The following is a 26279-nucleotide window of genomic DNA, read 5'->3' on the forward strand; positions in this document are numbered from 1 at the left end:
AGAAGTAGCTGAGTAACTAATTGTATTCAAATGGTGTGAGCTCTCTCTTCTATCTACACTGAAAGGTTGATTTTCTTCTGCTGTATCTTGTTTCTGTAGCCAATACCACAGTATTGCAAGTTTCAGTATAGGTGGAAAAGTAGATATTTAAATGACAAAATAAAGGTAAAGGAGCTCTTTTTTTTAAACAGCAGGTAAAATGGATTATGAGAATACATTAAACTGAAGAGAATTTAACAGTAGCATGCCCCTTTAACCCAAATATAAGGTTAAACACATTATTAAACTTATTAAGTGTTCCATCATACCCTTCCTGAGCAAGGAATCTGCTGGTGCTAGGCAGTTACTTTTGTATACCACTCCTGATTGGCTTACAGGCATAGAAGCGGCAATCCATTGCGGCACCCAAGCACAGCTTTTACTATGTTAATTCCCTTTGAAGGGGTTAAATCCATAGTAATGAATATTTGTTTAATATTAGCATTATATTGATTTGTTAGAATGTTACTTTAAAGCTCACTTTTTTAACAATTTTCCTTCATATGAAAGAACATAAGAGAAACTTGCTAAGCTCTTTGATGTAAACAAGGAGGAATAATCCATACTGTAGTATTTATGCTCACTGGACAGTAGGACAACCTTTCACACCTATAGTAATGGATAGGGGCAAGCCTGTACAATCTACCAAAGAAACAAGTCGCATCATCCTTGCCTAAAAAAACTGCACACTTTCTGTGGCAGCAGCTCTAACTGAGCATGTGCAAGATTCACAGAATATACGTGTATGCATTTTGTGATTAACTTATGGTTGTCACATGATTTATGAGGAATGAAAATGTAACTAACATTGAACGTTGTCAGAAAGAAATCTACTACTCGTTTGAAATTCAAACTAAGGGCTTTTGCGTTGTCTTTTTATTATGCTTTTTTAGATTATGCTATTCTGTTTAGTAGTTCTTTAATATGTGTACACGATTCATATTATTTGAACTTTATTTAACTTTGTATTAACAAGGGAATTCCGATTGATCAGAAAGAAGCTTGGCACATTTCTATGTTATGTCAGGAACACTGAATTAGCTATTTAATATTATTCAGGCAAATCTTGTGACCGTGAGTCAACCTGAGCAGATTACTTGTGGTAAAGCCTTTCCACCCACTCTTATGGATTATGGTAAACCACCAAACTTCCAACACTATTTCAGTGTTTTGCATGTATCCTACACCGTAAATATATATATATATGAGTCTGTTTCATTGCTGTAATAAAAAAACACCAAACAGTGGCTTATACTTCATAGAAATCAGTGCAATATGTATTATTCATAATTCTAAATGGATTTTACCTTTTATTCATTTTTTAACTACGTGTGCAGTGTTCATTACTTCCTGTCACAACCCTAAAAGGAAACTGGGGCCACTACAGGAATGTTTATCTAGCACGATGTCTCAAATCTTCTAGTGTAACACGAGCTGGTTAATACTAGATAAACAGGGAGTTGCTCAGAAGAGGACAGAAAGCATCTTAAGTTGTCAGCTCAGTTGTCTCACTGAGGGAGTTGGCTACAGTGAGAATTTCTAAGTACTAATTTGGAAACAAAACAAGTAAGCTATTTGCTGTTTTTAACACAATGGGGCCGAATTATCAAGCTCTGGAAACAGAAGTTTATGAAGCAGCAGTCTAAAGACCACTGCTCCATAATTTGTCCGCCTGCTCTGAGGCCGCGGACATCAATTCTATACGATCGGGCTGATTGACATCCCCTGCTAGCGGCCGATTGGCCACAAATCTGCAGGGGGCGGTATTGCAGAAGCAGTTCACAAGAACTGCTTGTGTAATGATAAGTTCCGACAGGGTATGCTGTCGGCATTTATCGATGTGCGGCGGACATGATACGCTACATCGTATCATGTCCGCTCACACATTAATAAATTGGCCCCAATGTGTTTCATTTTATGTTTACTCTAATTGTATACAGGTATACCCCACTCATACAGCGGGTTAGGGAACGGAGCCCCGCTGAAAAGTAAAAAACGCCTTAAAGTGAAATAAGGCGGTTTTAGCTTTCTTTTCACTTGCCAGTGTGTTTAAAAACTTAAAAACATGTTTGAACCAACATATATTAGGAGTGTGATAGTGATATGTTTAGTTTAACACTAGCACAGCACAGTATTCAATTAGTATTCAATAATACTGTACCTGTAAAATAGTGACAATTACTGTAGTACAATTTGCCAGACTACAACACAGACACATATTGCACTGTAATGCTGTAAACAGTGAACTGCGCATAACAAAATGGTGCCAGTCACTTTTCGTGCAATCTCACGATGAATACAGTAGTGTTTCAAAAACTCTGGAGGTTGAACTTCACCTCCACAAAGCTCTGTATTAGCGAACCGCTGTACTGTATATTTGTTTTTACTAAAGGAGTACTATTGAATACCCCTTTAAGCAATATGCTAAAAGTACGTTGCCCCCATGCCACCTGGAGATGCCTATAACTTTGATAACATTGTCCTCACTCATGTGAAGTTGTGCAGGACACAGCACTAATTGGCTAAAAATGCAAGTCAATAGATAATAAATAAATAAATAGCCCTGAAATAAGGGGGTCATCTGCAGAGGCTTAGCTACAAGGTAATCAGAGGTAAAAAGTATATTAATATAACCATGGTGGTTATGCAAACTGGGAAATGGTAAATAAATGGATTATCTATCTTTGTAAACAATAGACATTTTGGAGTAGACTGTCCCTTTAAGTATAAAAAGGAAGATTTCTTGTAAATAAATATGAAATATAAATACCATTTTGGGACACTGCTGTCCTCTTCTGCATATTATTTAGAAATAATATTGACTCAAGAGTACACCTAAATGTGGGAAAAGCATGATGTCTGGTCTATGTATTTCACAGAGATGTAACAAATGCTATTTCCTGACTGTATGTATTGATGTCATTTACACTGTCCATCCAAGCAAAGCGTAGGGCTCTGATCCACCGCTAGGGAAATGTTATCTATCATTTTGTTCTCCTGATATGTGAGCAAATGAAGAGTAATTTCCTGACACCACAGTCGCGGAAAAACTCACCTGTCAAGCGCCTACTAAATATATGTCATGTTTTTTTTCTTATTAGAAGCCACTTATGGGGAGTATGTAAGTGAACGATGTGCCACTGGTTGCTATAGTGCTAGTTTTTTTTTTCTGATGTGAGATGCATCATTGTACAACTCTAGACACAAAATAAAGTGCTTTTTACTTCATATTCCCTATGCTTTTTATGTTAATTGAATTACTTCACAGTATGTTGTTTAATGCTGTTTGCATTGGCACAATTTTGCACAGCAATATGGACAACAAACAAGTCCTGCAAAATGTGTATTGAGACTAAATACTTGTCAACAAAATGATGAAAAGAGTTTATTTAATAAAAATATTTTCCTGTATTAGATGTATATGACTGTAATTTAAAGGGATAGTCTAGTCAAAATTAAACTTTCATGATTCAGACAGAGCAGGCAATTTTAAGCAACTTTCTTGTTTACTCCTATTAGCAATATTTCTTTGTTATCTTGGTATCTTTTTTTGAAAAAGCAAGAATGTAAGCTTAGGAGCCGGCCCATTTTTGGTTCAGCACCTGGGTAATACTTTCTGATTGGTGTCTAAATGTAGCCACCAATTAGCAAGTGCTACCCAGGTGCTGAACTAAAAATGGGCCGAAGAAAAATTGATAATAGGAGTAAATTAGAAAGTTGTTTAAAATTACATGCTCTATCTGAATCATTGACAAGACTATCCCTTTAACATTAAAATTGTGTATTTGTGTGTGTAGGGTGTGGCAGGGGTTCCACTCCCCTTTAAAAGGCTGGAATGTATTTTGTAGTACCCATAACCTCCTTCCCACAGAGCAGGCAATTTTAAGATATATTTCATTTTCTTCTATTATAAACTTTATTTAATTATCTTAATATCATTTGTTGAAAAGCATACCTAGGTAAGCTCAGGAGAAGTACAGGGAGATAGCTGGTGATTGGTGGCTTCACACATACATATTGTCATTGGCATTCCCAGAGTGGTAAGGTAGATCTCAGTAATGCATTGCCGCTCTGCAGCTGACCTTATCTATGTGCTTAACTATTTGCAGGTGTTAAACTCATAGTTATATGCAAGCAACAGTGCAATAATAAAATATCCTAACACATTACAGCATTTTATTCTTGCACTTTTATATTTCTTTAACATTTTCTACTGAACTTTGCATTTGTAACTGTGAAACAATGTAAAATGATTTTGTCTGTGTTGCACGTTTTACGTTACATAACACTTTTGCTATTGCTACACTTTTCCATATAAAAAAAATAGCTCTGAAATTTATATTAAAGTTAATTGGTTTGTTTGTTGCATCTAAAAATGGTTATTTTTTTATTATTATTATTTTTTACAGATGTCTTTTGAGAGTGTGCGTTTTGTTATCTTACTTATGCAGGCGTGACCCCTCCCTATCCATACACTTGTGGGAGTTGTCCCTATTATCCAATTGATGCCTGGCAATTACTTGCGCACAAACATGCATTCCCTGTTAGTTTTAATAGTAATAGAAACAGCATTAAAGTGATGGTAAACTTTCCCCGCTCTATAAACAGATCCGGAATGGAAGCAATATTTTAGATGCAGTTTGATTCATCAGTTGTACTGAAGACAGGCTGCAACTTACTTTTTAATGTAGTGCTGAAATTCTAATACCCTGGGTTCTGGCCGTCCACTTCGAAACTAATTTTTTTGGTGTCCTGATGTTTTTTTTACTGTTCACCAACCGGCGCTCTAGCCATACGGCACTCACACATATTTTGTGGGTTTCATTGTCTTTCACATACATATGCAAAGTGTTAAGTTTAATGCCCTAAAAGTGCCCTAATGTATGCTCATGAAGTGTAAAATCCATATTTTGTCATTTGAAATGTTTTTAAAAGCCTTTGGTTTATATTCAAACCTTTTGCAATGCATTTTGGCTGATATGCACTATGCATACATATAAATGAACTTAATGCCTCTTTCTATGGGGTTTTATAGACTTCTCAAATACAAATCACCACCATTTGTGTTTATAAAGTTTGCCATTTTAATACATACAATAAAGGAGATACCATTATGATATGCTTATCCTTGTAGCATGCCAGGCTTTGTCTGCAGTTGCTGTGGTTTGGTGACAACGTATGAAATATTGGCAGGCCTATCGCATTGATTGGGAAGTAATGAGTGCATGAGTGCACCTCGCCATTCTTGTACATTATAATTTGCTGGCTTAGGATGAGGTGCCACATTCTAACCTCACTATGTGCACTAAGATTGGTGATCTTTGTATTATGGCTTAGACTCACATGCCGGCTAAGCACACGCCTTGTATCTCGCAGACTTTGTACTTAGAGTGTGTGAATGCGCTTAAAGGACCACTAAACACAGTAGAATTGCATAATCAATAAATGCACAATCAAGAGACAGTGCAAAAGCACTTAGTTTGAATTTCAAATGAGTAGTAGATTTTTTCTGACAAATGTCAAAATAGTTAAATTTTCCTTCCTAATGCATCATGGGACAGGGATCAACCAATCACAAAATGCATATACGTATATCCTGTGAATCTTGCACATGCAGTATGTATTATGTACAGCAGCACCCAGTATACACATTGTAACGCAGCCTGCAGTATGTATTATGTACAGCACACACAGTATACACATTGTAACACAGCCCTGCAGTATGTATTATGTACAGCATCACACAGTATGCAGATTATAAAGCAGACCAGCAGCATGATCAATACATGATCTAAAGCAGAACAGTGCTATAGGGTTAATACCAAGGCCCCTTATTGTGTTAGTATTGTTTAGAACAAGCAGAGCAGGGAAATAACCTTTGCACTTTGTGCTCTGCAGGTTCTATAATTCAGGGCTTCCTTCTACAACTTCATGACTAGATGCTGCCATTCCCTTTTGTAGGGCTCATATTTTCACTCATTCTGATGCTGTAATTCTTTATAACTGCATCACTGACCAGGCTTTGAGTTAATTAGGAGCAGCATACACATATATCAGCCGTGTCCTGCTCAGTAGTTGTGATGTTTTGTAGCTCCCGAGCATGATTTTAGCTTTGTATTTAACCCCTTTGTAGAAGGTAAAGATAGAAGTCCTGTTGATCAAAACATCATCCAAGGGGCAATATATATTCAAAAGGGATCCGTCACGAGATCAGGATTCCTGATGAAATATTCAAATGGGCTGAAATCAGTGTTTAATGGCGCTGAGAGGCGTTTTACTATACATCTCAATGGGTGGTGATGCTGGCGATATTTGCAAAGCACATCGCAACTTACATTAAAGGTGTAAATGATCCCTTTACACAGTACTGTATGGTAATTTACACGTGTCAATAGATCGTCAACCCCTTTTCTTACAATACACATGTAAATCTAGGACATCAATAATACACCTATAGGAGCTGGGCGATTGTGGGTATAAGTGTATATACAATGTTTTGTTTCTATGTATTTCATTGTATAATGTTATAATATGTATTTTAATTATTGTTGTGTTTTTAGAAATCATGTATGTGGCGTTTTCTTGGGGGGGGGGTTGTGCTTGTGATATTAATATTTTATATAAGAATTTCTAGTTTTATTTATTTATTGCTGTATGTGTTCTCATTTTTCTGAACGTGTTATACTTATAATATTGCTACTGCACTGTAATAAGCGTGTTATTAAAGTGACAAATTTAAGTACACATAGATTAATTACATCTTTGAATACCGACATATCTATTACTATAATTGTGTTTGTAATGTCCGTCACCGTCGGCAGTTGCGCACGCATCCTCAATGGTATGTTGGCATCCAGGTGAATTCCAAAAATGGCAGGGTGGTAAAAGAATCCACCGAAGGATGCAGCGAAGGCAAACGGAGCATTACAAAAGCAACAACTTAATCGCCCACATTAAAGTATTTAAAAAAAAACTAACTGTCCGCATCAAGTATTATATATATATAATTTCAAAAATCGTTGGTGCACTCACTGGGTCTTAATGCAATCTCCAATTTATTTACATAGTTACCGCCGTCTTCAGACTTGAATAAAAAACATAACTCGCTTACCTTACTATATACCCCGACAAGAGATGCACCCTGGGCATACAGCAAGCAAAGAATGGTGTTACATGAGTGTTCTGGAAGTGTTTTATATATATATAATTATTAACCATTATTAACTATCTCTCATGATAATGTTAAATGAACCTACTTAAAATGTGCCTGCAAGGTATTTGGAAGACCACTTTTTTGTGCTAACATTAGTGTAGATTTCAGCACTGATTGTTAATTTCTCTTATCTATTAGATACATACCATAATAGCTACAGTTAGATCACATTTTCTCCTTTAATCAAGCTAATCCAGTTCACTAGTTGGGTCTCACCTAGAAGCAATATCATTGTGACAGCATTGTCTATTATCTTCACATTCCTCCAATAATACATTATTGTATATACTTAAATATATTATACTATATGAGTTCTGACATTGGACAATGATATTGTATGATGCCATCTTGTAGACATCTTTAGAGGTTTCAATACCTGTACACTTGGTAGTTTTGGTTGTAATTTATTGCTTATACTCTTAAATGTTTTGAATGGTTTGTTGAAGAATTTAAATAAGAAATTTTAATCTCAAGAAACAACATGTTAAATCCATGTTTCTTATATTTATAGCAGATTCCAGCAAGTGTAGCTACCTTTTTACTATTGTACATCTTAAAGCAGGGCTCGACAAACCCAGGAGCCTGGGAGCCACTTGCTCCTAACATTTTGGGTTTTTCTCCATATATCTATATACAAATCCAACTGTCTGGCTCCTAAAAATATGCCTGGCTCCTAAATATTCTTACTGGCTCCTAATGTTTGAATATATTTGTCAAGCACTGGCTTAAAGTATAGGAATAAGATGAACATATTTAATTGTTTGACTTGTTCTTTGCTTCTTACATACAAAATTGTATGTTTTTGCAGCTTGCTTTAAAATTAAATGAATAGAAAAATGTAAGGGATATTCAACCTTTATACATTATTATTATTATTATTATTATTATTAGGGTTGCACCGATACTAGTATCGGTATCGGTACCGATACCAAGTATTTGCATGAGTACTTGTACTCGTGCAAATGCACCGATACTTAAACCGATACCTCCACTTCCTACCCATATGCTATCTTGTGGCGTTTTTTTCAAACTACATGTTCCCATTTCATTTTAAACTGGAGTGGAGACTAAACTAAACATTGTTTACTACTGTTCTGCCAATACAAATTGCTGTTACTTGTATTATTGTAGGAGAGATCATTGTACATCGTTCAGACAAACCCCTGAAGTACTGGGCAGTTAATAAACAGATTTACAGCTCTGGCTAAAATGGCCCAAAAATATCTTTCTGCCCCATGCAGTAGTATAGAAAGTGAAAGACTGTTCAACTTAGAGTCGAACCTCCATACAAATGTCAGATTGATGTTATATAACAGCCCTACAACCCAATTGAATCACCCCTTTAAATGTAATATTTTATTGTAATATTTTTTATTTATAAACATGTTCAGTGAACTTTGTGACAAATAAAACTGTTTTATTATTTCATAATGTCTTTTGAATTACAGTCCTTTATAATTATAAAGAAGGAATCTTAAATAATTAGTCTGTATTGTGCTTGGTAAACTGTCACATGACATTAAAAAAAAAGTATCGGTAATTGGTATCGGCGAGTATTTGAAAACAAGTATCGGTACTTGTACTCGTTCATAAAAAAATGGTATCGGTGCAACCCTAATTATTATTATTATTATTAGCATTTATTTGTAGAGCTCCACCAAATTCCAAAACGCTAACATGTATGGTATATTTCAGCAAATATATACTACACTACAAAAGATCTGTATCAAGCATACAAGTTAAAAATAAAATCAAAGAAAAAAAAATAAAAAAACATTTAATTTGAATTGGGATTTGAATTGACTGTTTTCAAGGAACACAATATGTTTTGTTACATAGGGGGACACTGGGCCCAAAAATTTTCTTTCATGATTCGGGTAGAGCATACAGATTTGAACGGCATTCCCTTTTGCTTCTATTGTCTAGTTTGCTTCATTCTTTGGATAACCTTTGTTGAAGAAATAGCAATGCACATGTGTGAGCCAATCACACAAGGTATCTATGTGCAGCACCCAATCAGCAGCTACTGATCTTCTCAGCAGGGAATGTCGGGAGAATGGGGCATATTGGATAATGGAGGTAGATTAGAAGGTTGTTTGAAATTACATGCTCTATCTGAGTCATGGGGGAGGGTTTTGTGTCCCTTTAAGTTACATTTTGCAATTTGTGAATTAATATCCAAAAACCCTTACATAGTGGTGTAAATTATTCAGTGCTCAGCTGGCTCTATGAGATTTAAAAATAAGCTTTGGAAGTGTACAGTCCTCCCAGGATTCCCTCAATGTTTACATTGCAAGTGCTACACTATACATATCATGCAAAGGAGAAGTAAATGTATTATGGTGTAATGCAGTACTCATTGAAATGAAAGTGGTAAATCCGAGCTGGGGTCGGGGCCTCCGCCCGCCCATGGCACAGGGCTTTTCTACCGATGGGGTGGTGTTTCTACCTCTAAACCTCTGGCACTGTCAGATGACATGCACTGCTATTGGTTTAGGGGGGGGGGGGCGTGGCCTCGTTTCGGGGGGGGGGGGCGCTGTGCCGTGGGCGGCCGGTGGCTCTGACTTTAGTAAATTTAGCACCCTTTTTTAAATAAATCATCAATGAAACTCAACATTATTTTTAGTGATGGTAAATCCTAGTGTTGTATACTCTGCAAGGTAAAAATGTGTTTTGCAGTGTTGGCTGGAAAGGAGTACATTTTGCATGGTTAAAGTTTGCTTTCAGTTGTCTTTGCATTCTCTGGGCATTTTAATTCTGTAAGCCCACTGATCAAAAGCTCTCTGCTCTGGTGAGATTATCTAAGTATTGTCAGTAGCGCAGAGTCCATCAACAACAGCTTGAGAGCTGAATATCTAGCTATATAGAGTTCTGGATGTAAATATGAGACAGACACATTAGAATATAATGCTTAAAAATGCCCCCAAAGTAATTCTGTAATTTCAGACAGAGAATACAATTTTAAATAACTTTCTAATTTACTTCTATTATCTAATTTGTTTCATTCTCTTGGTATTATTTGTTGCAATGCACTACTGGTTTATAACTAAAGACTTGGGTGAGCCAATAACAATTGGTATATATATATGCAGACACCAATCAGCAGCGAGAACCTAGGTTCTTTGCTGCTCCTGAGTCTACCGAGATTAACCTTTCAGCAAAGGATAACAAGAAAAGGAAGCAAATTAAATAATAGAAGTAAATTGGAAAACTGTTTAAAATTGTATTCTCTATCTGAATCATGAAAGAAACATGTTGGGTTCCATGTCCCTTTAACCCCTTAATGACAGAGGACGTGCAGGGTACGTCCTCAAAAAAAAGGCAGTTAACGCCTGAGGACGTACCCTGCACGTCCTCGGTGTGGAAAGCAGCTGGAAGCGATCCTGATCGCTTCCAGCTGCTTTCCGGTTATTGCAGTGATGCCTCGATATGGAGGCATCCTGCAATAACCTTACATGGCCATCCGTTGCAGAGAGAGCCACTCTGTGGCTCTCTCTGCACCGGACATCGGTGGCCGGTATCGTTGGTGGGTGGGAGCCGACTTGGGAGGCGGGTGGGCGGCCATCGGTGTGCTGTTTAAGGTGGAGGGGGCGGAGCTGACGGGGGCGCGCGTGGGCGCGCTCACGTGCACGGGGGGCGGCGGGCGGGCGCGTGCACGGGGCGGGAGCGCGTGGGAGCCGCTATACTACAGAAATGTTTAAATACACATGTGGGGCAAAAGGACACTAAAATGTAAATCAACTAATAATCAAAGTGATTTTGGAGTGGTGGAGGGTTGGTCTTGGGTGGGGGGAGAAGCTACACTACAGAAAAAGGGATTTTTTCTAAAAAAAAACAACACTTTTTTCTTAACTGGGTACTGGCAGACAGCTGCCAGTACCCAAGATGGCGCCTATTAAGGCAGAGGGCGAGGGTTAGACAGCTGTTTGGTGGGGATCAGTGAGGTTGGGGGCTAAGGGGGAATCCTACACAGCAGCATATGTAAATATGCTAAAAAAAAACAAACTAAAAAGCCCAAATATACCTTTAATTTTAGTACTGGCAGAGTTTCTGCCAGTACTTAAGATGGCGGGGACAATTGTGGGGTGGGGGAGGGAAGAGAGCTGTTTGGGAGGGATCAGGGGGTCTGATGTTTCAGGTGGGAGGCTGAGCTCTACACTAAAGCTAAAATTAACCCTGCAAGCTCTCTACAAGCTACCTAATTAACCCCTTCACTGCTGGGCATAATTCACGTGTTGTGCGCAGTGGCATTTTGCGGCCTTCTAATTACCAAAAAGCAACACCAAAGCCATATATGTCTGCTATTTCTGAACAAAGGGGATCCCAGAGAAGATTTTTCAACCATTTATGCCATAATTGCACAAGCTGTTTGTAAATAATTTCAGTGAGAAACCTAAAGTTTGTGAAAAAGGGAACATTTTTTTTTATTTGATCGCATTTGGCGGTGAAATGGTGGCATGAAATATACCAAAATGGGCCTAGATCAATACTTTGGGTTGTCTACTACACTACACTAAAGCTAAAATTAACCCTACAAGCTCCATACAAGCTCCCTAATTAACCCCTGCACTGCTGGGCATAATACATGTGTGGTGCGCAGCGGCATTTTGCGGCCTTCTAATTACCAAAAAGCAATGCCAAAGCCATATATGTCTGCTATTTCTGAACAAAGGGGATCCCAGAGAAGATTTTTCAACCATTTATGCCATAATTGCACAAGCTGTTTGTAAATAATTTCAGTGAGAAACCAAAAGTTTGTGAAAAAATTTGTGAAAAAGTGAACGTTTTTTTGTATTTGATCGCATTTGGCGGTGAAATGGTGGCATGAAATATACCAAAATGGGCCTAGATCAATACTTTGGGATGTCTACTAAAAAAATTATATACATGTCAATAGATATTCAGGGATTCCTGAAAGAAATCAGTGTCCCAATGTAACTAGCGCTAATTTTGAAAAAAAAAATGGTTTGGAAATAGCAAAGTGCTACTTATATTTATGGCCCTATAACTTGCAAAAAAAGCAAAGAACAAGTAAACATTGGGTATTTCTAAACTCAGGACAAAATTTAGAAACTTTTTAGCATGGGTGTTTTTTGGTGGTTGTAGATGTGCAACAGATTTTGGGGGTCAAAGTTAGAAAAAGTGTGTTTTTTTTTCCATTTTTTTCCTCATATTTTATAATTTTTTTATAGTAAATTATAAGATATGATGAAAATAATGGTATCTTTAGAAAGTCCATTTAATGACGAGAAAAACGGTATATAATATGTGGGAGTACAGTAAATGAGTAAAAGGAAAATTACAGCTAAACGCAAACACCGCAGAAATGTAAAAATAGCCTTGGTCCCAAACGGACAGAAAATGGAAAAGTGCTGTGGTCATTAAGGGGTTAAGGTGTAAAAAAGTTTCCATTTTACTTCTATTATCATATTTTCTTTATTTATATGGCATTCTTTGTTGAAAAATCATACCTAGGTAGGTAGCATGCACTGGATCACTTTATTGCTTTTAACAATATTATAAAACTTTGCAAAACTAATACCATATATATATTTATTAAGCTGCCGTGGACGGGTTTTTTACTTGTGAACACAGGGTCAACGTAGCATTTGCGGGGCCCTGGGCAAGATACATTTGTGGGGCCCCTCAGACCAGTGCCCCAGTGCCCTCCCTTGTATGTCCCACCCCTGTGTCACTATTCTGTGATGCCTATATAAGAATAACACAAAATATTAGATTTCCTGATACCATAATCACTTCTTATAAGCTAAATACAACACATGCATTGCACCATCTCATAACCTCAGCACTGACAAAAGATTAGGGCCCTGGGCGGGTGCCTCTCTCAACGGCCTTTTGCCTATAGTGCTCCAGACTCATGCATGTTCCTAAACCTGCCTACCTGCTTTTCAACAAAGGATACCATATAACTTGCAAAGTTTTTTGTTTGTTTTTTTCTACTTGTACATTCTATCTGAATCCTGAAAGAATAAATTATAGTTTTTTTTTTGTCTCTAATGCTGGCACTGAATGATCCAGTTCTCATTTGTTAAAGCTTTATTGGTAGGGACTCCACAACATTTGTACATCAAATACAATTATCATAAACATTTTATTGCAACTATTAGCTTCATAATAACCAACCCAATGATTACAATGAGCTCAGATTTTTTATGTGTTTATTTTTTTTTTTTGCAGATTCCTCTTCAAATTATATCCGACAATTGGAAACCAAAGTCAAGTTTCTCGAGGACGACAATAAACTGTTGTCACAGGTAACATTTTTGTCTTTCATATTGCAGCTAAGTGCTGTACAGTTTTCATTAGACAGCATTACCATCCTGTTAATCCGACGTAATCACTTCATTAAAGGGATACTGAACCCAAATTTTTTCTTTTGTGATTCAGATAGTGCATGCAATTTTAAGCAACTTTACTCCTATTATTACATTTTCTTCATTCTCTTGGTATCTTTATTTAAAAAGCAAGAATGTAAGTTAAGATGCCGGCCAATTTTTGGTTCACAACCTAGGTAGCGTTTGCTGATTGGTGGCTAAATGCTGTCCAGTGGTCTGAAACAAAAATTGTCTGTCTCCTTAGCTTAGATGCCTTATTTTTCAAATAAAGATAGCTAGAGAACGAAGAAAAATTGATAATAGGAGTAAATGATAAAGTTGCTTAAAATTGCACGCTCTGTCTGAACCATGAAAAAAAAACTTTGGGTTTAATATCCCTTTAAGCTTCATACGGATTATTTCAATTTAACCAGATCATTTTCTTGTGTGTCTAAATAATCTAAATCTGGATAAAATCGCTTGTAGACAAGAATAACTAAAGAATAGATAATAATTCAGTGAATACTATATTGCTTTCCGGTATGGCTTATAGCAAAACTGACTCTACATACTGTTATGTGACAAACTAGTTAGGGACGTGGGGAAGCGCTATAAACTGGGGCAGTCAGGAAACAGCTTATTATTAAAATTGTAATACTGTTTAAACTGAATAATAATGTAATATGTATCTAGAGACGTTCTTGTTTAATTTGATATACAGTCTGTGCAGATTTGCTCAAATTCAATTTAATGGCATTTGCTTGAAATTAAATAATGTAAATTGCATAATGGTGAAAATGACTTTGTTAGAGGGCATAAAAGGGACATGAAATTCAGGATGATACGTTTATGATTCAGATGGAGCATACATTTAAAGAGATATTTCATTTTAGTTCTATTATCAGATTTTCTCAAGAGAAGCAATGCACTACTAGTAGCTAGCTGGCAATTGGTAACTACACACATATTCCTCTTGTCATTGGCTCGCTAGATTCAGCTAAGTTCCAGAAGTGCATTACTGACCTGGTCTTAATAGCGTTAAAGGGACATTCATAGTCAATATACAACTTTCATGGTCTAGCTAGAGCACGCAATTTTAACAACTTTCCAATTTACTTCTATTATTACATTTACATCAATCTCATGGTATCCTTTTTTGAAGAGTAATTCTAGGTAGTCCCATAGGACCTCAGGAGCATGCATGTGTCTCTAGCGCTTTATGGAAGAGTCCACAGCTGCATTCATTACTTTTGGGAATTCAGAACCTGGCCACCAGGAGGAGGAAAAGACACCCCAGCCAAAGGCTTAAATACCCCTCCCACTTCCCTCATCCCCCAGTCATTCTTTGCCTTTCGTCCCAGGAGGTTGGCAGAGAAGTGTCAGAAGTTTTCAATAGTCTCTTATGGAGGGTAGTACTCTTCGGCATGGGACTGGAGTTTTAAGTAGTCCTGTCAGCCTCTCAGTGAGAGCATGGGTGAAAGTTAGAGTTCCGGAGATACAGGGAGAGTCTTTCTGCGAAACCATCCTGACTCATATTAACAGCTCCACAAGCAATCAGCGTTGACGAGTTTCGCTGCCTGCTTTTTTCTCTCAAGTCCATGGCAGAAGCAACGCTACTATCTGTCACACTTGAAGGGCCATGTTCCTGTTCCACGGCGTAGATTCCGGTAAGATCGTTTCATTTTACTTTCATCATGGATGTATTGTAATTACAACCGTTTATCCGAGAGGGGCTGCAAACTTTCGGGGATACCTTTAACATAGGGTCTCAGTGAGGCTCCTTTTGTATCTAGGAATCAAGGGTTAATATCTCCTGAGGGGGGTTATTGAACAGGGGGATTTATAATCATGTTTGTTATGTGATTCTGTCTGCTATTGTGTAGCAGACAGATAGCTCAGCATGCTAAGGCACTGTGGCTGAGCTCAGTAGCAACCCAAGGGTTGCAGGTTCAATCCCCGGCCAGGTCCACTCAGCCTTTCATCCTTCTGAGGTCGATAAAATGAGCAACGCCTTGAGACCCTTATGGGTGATTAGCTGCGCTTTACAAGTACCCAATACATACATACATACATACATACATACATACAGTATTGCTTTGGCTCATGGCTATTTTGGAACATAACAGCCTATGTCTAGTGACGCAGCCTTTACGGTCGGGTGCGCTTTTGCATGGACTGCACGGTTTAACTTGTGACTCAATTTCCGCTTTCCTGAACGTGTGGCAACGGATAAATCCTGGTCCGCTGTTGTCAGCTTCTCTGGAGGGTTTCAGACTGGTCCTGACTTGGTACAGATCCTTCTGTCTTTGAGGCCTAGTTCAGACACGTGGCGCCTTTTTATGTCCGGCTGGTCCGGTGAGGGCACCTAGTGATCACAATATGATTTGTGTTGTTTACTTGTTATTTTACAAGCTTCAACTAGCATCCTGAGAGGACTTGATGGTCTGTAGTTGCTTAGGGGCATGGGGGATTGGTTCAGTCCTCATTTGCCTTTCAATCTAGTGGGCCGGTACTCCGTTGAGATCCGTAGTGACATGCTCAGTCGTTTTCGATTTTCCGGGAACTAGAGCATTCCTTCCCATTGGAGGGTTGGAGGATTTATGTCTTTCATACCGCCGTTCTTATGGTTTTGCCTTTCATGGTCTCTTTTGAAGGGTCTTTTTAGGACTTTTTCCTTTTAGAGATTCTCTTCCTTTGGGTCGAGACTTCTGGACTTCATCTGGTTTTTCTAGTGGCATTGGCCGCTTAATTAGGAAGTGAAGGCCGTGTGTCCTCCTTCGTGAGTTATTCGTCTCCATATCAGGGGCGATAGAAGGTGTTGTCTCTTTTTTCTAAGCTTTTTGCTTAGGGGATGTTTTTCTGCCTGGGTTTGGGATGCTCTGTATTCTTCTCCCTTGGGTGTGGTTCTCTGGAATGTTAATCTGAAAGGATTATGGAGACTAGCCTTTCTTTTCTACTCTCTCTTTCGGGTGACTCTGTTCTCGTTTCCCTTGTGTTGCCCTTGGGACCTATGGGCTCTAGAGAAATTGCGTGACTTTGTCGTGGCCTAGAACCTTTTTGGGGGGGTGTTGACCTCCGGCCAAGGGTGTTCTCTTCCCTTTGGGCTGGGAATTAAGAGTGAGTCCTGTACCCGTTCTCCGGGTTCCCCGGTTATCATCCCCTGTATGGTCTGATTGCTTCAGACGGGATATCTTGTGTTCCCTGGGGGTGTTGTTCGTTCTAGGACAATTCTGGGTCCAGGGTTCTTGTCTTGGATCCTTCTTGGATGTCCTAGTTTTTTCAGGGATTCTATGTTGCGACATAGGGGCTAGCTCATTGGACTTGCAAGCAGGAAGACCAGAGTTCACATCCACCTTCGGGTACTGGTTATAAACTTTAAGGCCTGACTTGTCCTTCGAACGGAGTGTGCTCCTCTTCATGGGGAGTTTTTTCTCTGTTGAGTCAACAGTGGTGTCTGGAGGATTTTTTTCATTCTGTCCATGTTTTGATCATACTATGGCTTCATGTCTTGTGGACATGTACGCTGTTCTTATCTGTGCCCTTCCCTTTTGAGGGGATAGTTTGTTTTCCTTATGAGCTGGGGTTTCCTCTCTCTGGAGGGTCTTTGTCCTGCCATGTGTGTAGGATAAGGTGGCTTATTTCTGGGCAGCATCTGCTGCTCTGTGGGCTCTGTTCCACCTGTTTGAATTTGATCTCTCTACGTAGAGACTGTCCAAGAGAGCTGTAACAGTTCTTCCTATGGATCTGTTGCACTTTTCTCTGTTCCAGGTCCCAGGGGGTTCTCCTTGGGAGTGCCTTATTTTGGAGGAGCGGATTGGGTTGGCACCCGAGCTCTGTTGAGGTGGGTGAGTCTCCCCTTTTTCTTTCCATTCCCTGGGGGCTTGTGGTTGGGGTCTTTCTGTCCCCCCTGTCTATCATACATGTCTGTTGCTTGGGCTTGTCCGGTGTTGGAGCAGGATCTGAGATCTGTTGCTCTGCTAAATTCGTCCTCAGAGCATTCAAGGTATGGTAAGCCTCTTGAGGTTTCTCCTTCTCCATGTTCAAGATTTGTGGGACGGACTGGCGGCTCTTGGATAGCCTGCAACGTTATCTGCTGTTTAGTGGATACTTAGCAATCTGAAGGATCCTATCTTCAGATGATTTATGCTTGCCCTGCAAGTATTTAAGTTTCAGAGTCATTTTTTGATGACTGCAGCGTGCAGTGTTTTGCTTCAGGTGTTGTTTGTCAGACCTATCTGAGCTTGCTGCACGAGGTTTAGTTTCTGAATATTTTGGTATTCTGAGCTACCTTTTTGCGACTTGGGGACCTTCGTCTTCAGTTGCTTTATAGAGTGCGGTTGCACTGTGTTGGGGGAAGATCCTCTCTGTTTCGGACTGCCGGCCTTATCCATTGTTTGTTTTTCTGGGGTCCGGGCGTTGCCTCCCCTTGTTTCTATGAGACTGGTGGGTCTCTGTTGGTCTGGAGTTCCTTATGCTAGCTGGACAGCTAGCTCAGCATACTAATGCACTGTGGCTACTCTGCACTGTAGTAAACCGAGGATTGCAAGTTCGATCCCCGGCGAGGTCTACTCAGCCTTTCCTCCTTTCGAAGTTGATAAAATGAGCAGCGCCTTGAGTCCCTTATGGGGGATTAGCCGCGCTTTAAAAGTACAATCATGTTTTCTCCGTGCCTTTTCTTCTTTGTGGAAGAATACGGTAGTTTTGTTCCCTTTCTTTATTAAGGGGTGTGTTGTTTGGAGACCGACTGCTGGGCGACAGTGTCACTTGGAGGCTGTTGACTCAGTCGAGTCTAGTTCCTGCGGTCTCTAGCAAGGCTGTGGACTATCTGTGGGTCAGTGTCCTTGGGCCTTTTCCCTTTTTTCAAAGTTGTTCTCGGCTTTGGACGAAGCAGGATTTTGTTGGGAAGGGGTTTTCAGGCCTGGTGCCCTCAGAATGGGCCGCCTCTTGTACCCTTCCCGTTTTCGCATTCAGTGTCCTCTATAGCTTTGATATTGTTTTCCTAAAAGTAATGAATGCAGCTGTGGACTCTTTCCATTTATGAAGAAAAACATAAATTATGCTTACCTTATAATTTTATTTTCTTCAGATGGAAAGAGTCCACAGCTCCCCATCTGTATTTTTTCTGTGGGGCGTCTGTTTTTTGTTCCTCGGCAGAATGACTGGGGGATGAGGGAAGTGGGAGGAGGTATTTAATTTATTTGGCTGGGGTATCTTTGCCTCCTCCTGGTGGCCAGGTTCTGAATTCCCAAAAGTAATGAATGCAGCTGTGGACTCTTTCCATCTGAAGAAAGGAAAATTATCAGGTAAGCATAATTTATGTTATACATGGTTACAAACACTTTTGCTATAGAGTGCTAAAGACATGTGCACACTCCTGAGCGCCTGTCTAGGTTTACTCTTTTTAATAAAGCATAGCAATAAAATAAAGCATATTTGAAAGTAGAAGTTAATTGGTATGTTGTTTAAAATTGCATGTTCTATCTGAACCATTAAAGTTTAATTTTGACTTTACTGTCCCTTTAATTCTGCAATTCTGTGCAAGCAATAGAGCCATAATAAAATATTCTAATACATTAGATTTAGTTTTGCAATTTTACATCCCTTTAAATGTATTATAAAACATAATGAGAATTGCTTTCTATAAACGTAAAAAAAGTTGAGAAACCATTTTTTTTCCGTTTCACTGACGTACTTGTTAATGGCAATACGGTTAGTCTGTCAAGGCCTATTCTCCTTGTGAATTTGATTGCCCAAAGGGACAAATAACCTTTTTGTTAAGTTGTGCAGTTAGGAAGAAAAGCCTTTAAATCTTTACACAGAGGATTGCTCAGTTCTCTTTAATAGAAATATCACATTTTTTTCTGTAGTCTTTGCTCGGTACATTCCCTGGCTGTGATTTGCTTGTGCAATATGAATGTCACGTTTTAGGTAGACTATGACATGCCGCCATGTTGAAAATGAATTATGTTCCCTGTATTTAATTTGTATTTAATGTGGAAAATAAGAAACTTAGCGTATACTCTTCAACTAACTAGACAGTTAATTAGAAGATGTAAAAATGATTTGACTGATAAAGTAATAAAGCGTTACCATCTTCGCAGTCTCTTGGTCATGTACAATAACAATAAAATAGAGTTCATGTGAAATGAGACGCACATAGACGGTAGGTTTATGTAGTAATGCTATCACACTTCCTAGAACACCAGACATTATTTTATGGCCAGGAACGCTGAAATCTTGAAATGTTGAGGCTGATTTTCTTTCTCGTCTAAGGAATAGTTAGGGTAAGAGATGGACGGCTTAACACGTGCTCTTAGTTGTAGGGTATGTGTTCTAAATCTTTCATGTTGCAGTCCAACCTCTCTGTGGGAATTGGAAAATATCATGCAGTTTTCAAAGGTAAATTACAGGAAAAGCATTTAAAATTAATAAAAGAGAACTGTGTTTTTTATTATGCATAATAAAACATTTTATAAGAAATTACATGCATTTAGTGTCCCTTTAAACTATAGATACACCAGTATTATGCAGCTATGATATTAGTCGGCATAAAATAATCTGGTCATTCATTACTGAAAGTACTTCAAATCTTGCCATTGTTTTCTCAGCAAATGAAAGGGACAAACAAGTGAAAGAGAAAAAAAAGCATTTTACGTGCTGATAACTATGACTTTATCTCCTGCAAAAGGGCTTAAACACATAGTTAAAGGGACAGTATACACCAATTTTCATATAACTGCATGTAATAGACACTACTATAAAGAATAAGATGCACAGATACTGATATAAAAATCCAGTATTAAACTGTTTAAAAACTTACTTAGAAGCTCTTGGTTAAGCTCTGTGAAAAAGGTAGCCGGAACACAGACCCCCCTTCCTCTGCATATGAAAATACTCTTTACACAAACAGGAGCAAGCTGGAGTAGGTATACATCAGTATTCTCCTAAAATTTTTGGGGCATGGTTAGGAGTCTGAAAATCAGAGCAATGTTATTTAAAAATAAGCAAAACTATACATTTAAAAAAAACAAAAAACTTTATGGGCTATATAAATAGATCATATACAAGGTCTCAGGTGTGAATGGGGAGCAGGTGTGTTACACTCCCTCATACTGGTCACTGGAACTTCAACATGGCACCTCATGAAAAAAAGAATTGTTGCTCTACATAAAGATGGCCTAGGCTATAAGAAGATTGCCAAGACCCTGAAACTGAGCTGCAGCACGATGGGCAAGACCATACAGCGGTTTCACTGGACAGGTTTTACTTAGAACAGGCCTCGCCATGGTCAACCAAGGAAGTTTAGTGCATGTGCTCAGCGTCATATCCAGAGGTTGTCTTTGGGAAATAGACATATGAGTGGTGCCAGCATTGCTGCAGAGGTTGAAGGGGTGGGGGGGTCAGCCTGTCAGTGCTCAGACCATACCCCGCACTCTGCATCAAATTGGTCTGCATGGCTGTCGTCTCAGAAGGAAGCTTCTTCTAAAGATTATGCACAAAAAAGCCTGCAAACAGTTTGCTGAAGACAAGCAGACTAAGGACATGGATTACTGGAACCATGTCCTGTGGTCCGATGAGACCAAGATAAACTTGGTTCAGATGGTGTCAAGCTTGTGTGGCAGCAACCAGGTGATAAGTACAAAGATAAGTGTGTCTTGCCTACAGTCATGCATGGTGGTGGGAGTGTCATGGTCTGGGCCTGCATGAGTGCTGCCGGCGCTGGGGAGCTACAGTTCATTGAGGGAACCATGAATGCCAACATGTACTGTGACATACTGAGGCAGAGCATGGTCCCCTCCCTTTGGAGACTGGGCCGCAGGGCAGTTTTCCAACATTATAATGACCCCAAACACACCTCCAAGACGACCACTGCCTTGCTAAAAAAAAGCTGAGGGTAAAGGTGATGGACTGGCCAAGCATGTCTCCAGACCTAAACCCTATTGAGCATCTGTGGGGCATCCTCAAATGTAATGTGGGGGAGCGCAAAGTCTCTAACATCCACCAGCTCCGTGATGTTGTCATGGAGGAGTGGGAGAGGACTCCAATGACAACCTGTGAAGCTCTGGTGAACTCCATGCCCAAGACGGTTAAGACAGTGCTGGAAAATAATGGTGGCCACACAAAATATTAACACTTTGGGCCCAATTTGGACATTACCACTTAGGGGTGCACTCACTTTTGTTGCCAACGGTTTAGACATTAATGGCTGTGTGTTGAGTTACTTTGAGGGGACAGCAAATTTACACTGTTATACAGGCTGTACACTCACTACTTTACATTGTAGCAAAGTGTCATTTCTTCAGTGTTGTCACATGAAAAGATACAGGTATACCCCACCAATACAGCGGGTTAGGGACCAGAGCCCTGCATTAAAGTGAAACAAGGCAGTTTTAGCTTTCTTTTCACTTGCCATTGTGTTTAAAGACTTGAAAACATATTTGAACTAACATATATATATAAGGGGTGCAATAGCGCTATGTTTAGTTTAAAGGGCCACTGTAAGTAAATATTTTCTATGCCTGTTACTAACTAACTACCCCAAATACGCTTTTTATCAATAGCATTTCATTAACATATCTCTACCGTATATCAGAAATCTTGTCTGCAAATTTAATTGTTTTCCAAACCCACTCCGTCGGTATCCTTTGCTCTGTACCAATCCGTTTACAATACCTAGGTTTCAAAATGGTGCTTTAAACACAAAGTTATTGGTTTAAGTATTTTGAACACTCAGTGCTGAAAATAGTGGGCAGGATAATGTGACATCATCAGCGAATAAAAGATATAACTTTTAGAACGTTATGAAACTTCGTTTTGGAAAAAATATAGGTCAGTAGGTTTTAATTAATGTTTATTAACTTTAATATGTTAGTTGTTTAGCTTAAAAATTATAACAGAAAGTAATCCTTTAACATTAGCACAGCACAGTATTCAATTAGTATTCAATAAATACTGTACCTGTAAAATAGTGACAATTACTGTAGTACAATTTGCCAGACTATAGCACTGAGACACAGATTGCGCTGTAATGCTGTAAACAGAGTGAACTAAGCATAATAAAATGAACTTCAGGTCCACAAAGCACTGTATTAGCGAAGGTTAAAGTGAAGCGCTGTAAAGTGAGGTTATTCTGTATAATAAAATATTTACAAAACTGTGAGGGGTGTACTCACTTTTGTGAGGTACTGTATTCTTTAAACGAGGCCAATGTTTGAGTCCCGCTCAGGATATGAAGGCCAACATTTTTCTTTCATGATTGAGATTAATCTAATTTACTTCTATTATCAATTTTTCTTTGTTCTTGGTATCTTTTGTTGAACAGCAGGGACATATGCTTAGGAGCCGGCCCATTTCTGGAGCACTGTATGACAGCACTATTTCCTGCCATTTAGTGCTCTAGATGCCTTCCAATGTATCTCTGCAACACAGAATATCATGTGAACAAAGCAAATTTGATAAAAAAAAAAAATTAATGCTATGTTCGGTCTGAATCATAAAAGAAAAAATTTTCAGCTTCATATCCCTTTAATACTTACTGAATCTAAACTACAGTGCTTCAGACCCTAAGATATTCTTAGTTCCATTTCTTGATAGAAACAGCGGACGTAACAATCTTCTGCTTTAACAAGCACAGACAGGGAGAAGTGATTTAATATCACATGACGTTTGGCACTATATAGTACTGAATATTTCCATAGCAGCATATTATTTCTGCTTCAGCAAAGTTATTGGGTCAATCGCAAACAATTGAAAATAGCTCATTCTCTGTCCTTATTTCTGTGCACTGTGTATGTAGACTAGATAGAAACTGTACTTACATTCATTTAATTGCTCTTGATACACGTGCATCAAAAAATGTCTTATGTATATTGAATAAAAACAAGAAATTACCCTTATTTGCAGTATTTTATATTATTTTATACCAAACATTTGTACTTTAGATTCTTCTAATTGTCTATGCATTTCACTTTTTGTTTCTTAATGCCCCAGAAAAAAATTGTTAGTAAAGGAAATATATATATATGACATATTTCAACAAACTTGCTTATACTATGTTAATTTATGATTGCAAAATGTATAAAGTTTATTGTAAAATTACACACATGTATATCATTATAAATTGACAGTCTTTCGAGTTGTGTTCATCAGCTGTTTTATAGCTCTTGAAACAATGTTGGAGTGATCACAATGCAAACGGGTTAAACACACAGTTAAAGTACCGCTCTGGACTACTGCTGCTGATTGGATCACTGTCAGTTTCTGCTCGGGACCAGCAATTCTCTGCATCTTCTAAACTGTACTTTAGCTATGTACAGTATTTAAACCCTTTGTGGGGGTTTAACCATAAGACTTGCAGGGTTGCTTGTACTAAAATTACAATAGAGCGTGTAATGTTTGTACTATAATGACCATTTTTAAACTAGTTATTGACTCTAGGTTTAAAGGGACATTTTAGTATCACCTAAAGATACCTAATTTGTTTTTGCTGCAGTTGTACGAAATGTACCCAGTATGCCGGCATTAAAGGGACAGTATACACCAATGTTCATATAACTGCATGTAATAGACAATACTATAAAGAGTAAGATGCACAGATACTGATATAAAAATCCAGTATAAAACTGTTTAAAAACTTAATTAGAAGCTCTCAGTTTAGCTCTGTTGAAAAGGTAGCTGGAAAGCCCACTGCAAGTGGGAAATAAACACTCCCCCCTCCCCCTTCTTTTGCATATGAAAAGACCCTTTACACAAACAGGAGCAAGCTGGAGTAGGTAGCTGACGGTATTCTCATAAAACTTTGGGGCTTGGTTAGGAGTCTGAAAATCAGAGCAATGTTATTTAAAAATAAGCAAAACTATACATTTAAAAAAACAAAAAACAAAACTTTATGGGCTATATAATTAGATCATCTACAAAACATTTATGCAAAGAAAAAATGTGTATAATGTCCCTTTAAATAATGGTCTACTGGTGCAGCCTATGGAAATACTGACCATTTTTACCAAAGCACACACTGTTTGTATAAATCTGATGTGACGCTATATACTTTATTATTGTTATTTTACAGGTTTCTTATTCTGCGGTGGTGCTTGTTATTTGTGTGGGAAGTGAGGGCTGCGATCCATGGTTATTGCATAAGTTCTAAACAGCTAGAAATCGCACCCAGCTTTACGCAGCACATTTGCCAATACGAATTAAAGGGACATTATACACTCATTTTTTCTTTGCATAAATGTTTTGTAGATAATCTATTTATAAAGCCCATAAAGTTTTTTTTTTAAATTAATGTATAGTTTTGCTTATTTTTAAATAACATTGCTCTGATTTTCAGACTCCTAACCAAGCCCCAAAGTTTTATGTGAATACGCTCGACTACCTACTCCATCTTGCTCCTGTTTGTGTAAAGGGTCTTTTCATATGCAAAAGAAGGGGGAGGGGGGGAGTGTCTTATTTGCCACTTGCAGTGGGCTTTCCAGCTACCTTTTCAACAGAGCTAAACTGACAGCTTCTAAGTAAGTTTTTAAACGGTTTTATACTGGATTTTTATATCAGTATCTGTGCATATTATTCTTTATAGTAGTGTCTATTACATGCAGTTATATGAAAATGAGTGTATACTGTCCCTTTAACTAATTTTTTAAAAGATTGTTCTTTGCATGCGAAAATAATGATCTTAAAAGGACATGAAAAACATTTTTTTCTTTCTTAATTCAGGCAGATCATACAATATTTAAAAAGGTTTGAGTTTGCTGAACCAGTCAACACCGCAGATTTGCATAATCAACAAATGCAAGATAACAAGATGATGCAATAGCACCTAGTGTGAACTTCAAATGAGTAGTAGATTTTTTTTCTGACAATTTTAAAAGTTATGTCTTTTTCCACTCCCTCTGTACCATGTGACAGCCATCAGCCATTCACAAATGCATACACGTACCATGTGACAGCCATCAGCCATTTACAAATGCATACACACTTATTCTTGCACATGCTCAGTAGGTGCCGGTGACTCAAAAAGTTTAAATATAAAAAGACTGTGCACATTTAGTTAATGGAAATAAATTGGAAAGTTGTTTAAAATAACCTGCTCTATCTGAATCATGAAAGTTTAATTTTGATTGAGTGTCCCTTTAAAATGAATAGGCTCATGATTGTACCTGTGTCTAGGGCACTAGGTGACAGCAGTTGCAAGAACACTTTTAGCAATGTTATACATTTGCAAGAGCACTAGATGGCAGCAGTGGTTAGTGCTATGTAGTGCTCCACAAATGTGTACTCTACCTACCTAGGTATGCTGTTTAACAAAGAATACCATAAGAACTAAGCAAATTTCATAATAGAAATAAATTAGAAACTTTTTTAATTGTATGCTCTGTGAAAATCTTAAAAGAAAATTAAAGGGTTTAAAGTCTCTTTAAGATAGAAATAGCATATTGTCCTGCTTTTTAGACATAACAATTGCATCATTTATAGAAAAAAACAACATACAATGCTTTTTCTCCACTATCTAAACACACATGACATTGGGGCACTAAACACCCAAGTACCATTGACTGATAAATGTAGTTTATTAAACAGAATCACAGTGTATTACCCCTGAGTTACATAACACAAATAAAAAGCCAAATCAGGCTCCTCCCCATAGGTTGATTTTTAGGGTATGTTCTTCGGCTGGATATTCAAGTATGAAC

At 38.2% G+C, this 26279-nt stretch overlaps 1 protein-coding gene across 1 annotated transcript in view; it reads left to right on the forward strand.

The window, feature by feature from the left end:
• CCDC85C (coiled-coil domain containing 85C) overlaps positions 1-26279 on the forward strand; it is a 278137-nt gene that overhangs the window by 162264 nt on the left and 89594 nt on the right. The window contains exon 2 of the mRNA XM_053697480.1: positions 13451-13527. Within this exon, the coding sequence (XP_053553455.1) occupies positions 13451-13527 (77 nt within the window). The remainder of the gene's footprint in view (positions 1-13450; positions 13528-26279) is intronic.

This window comes from Bombina bombina, chromosome 1 (assembly GCF_027579735.1).
Source record: "Bombina bombina isolate aBomBom1 chromosome 1, aBomBom1.pri, whole genome shotgun sequence".
Classification (NCBI taxonomy): Eukaryota; Metazoa; Chordata; class Amphibia; order Anura; family Bombinatoridae; genus Bombina; species Bombina bombina.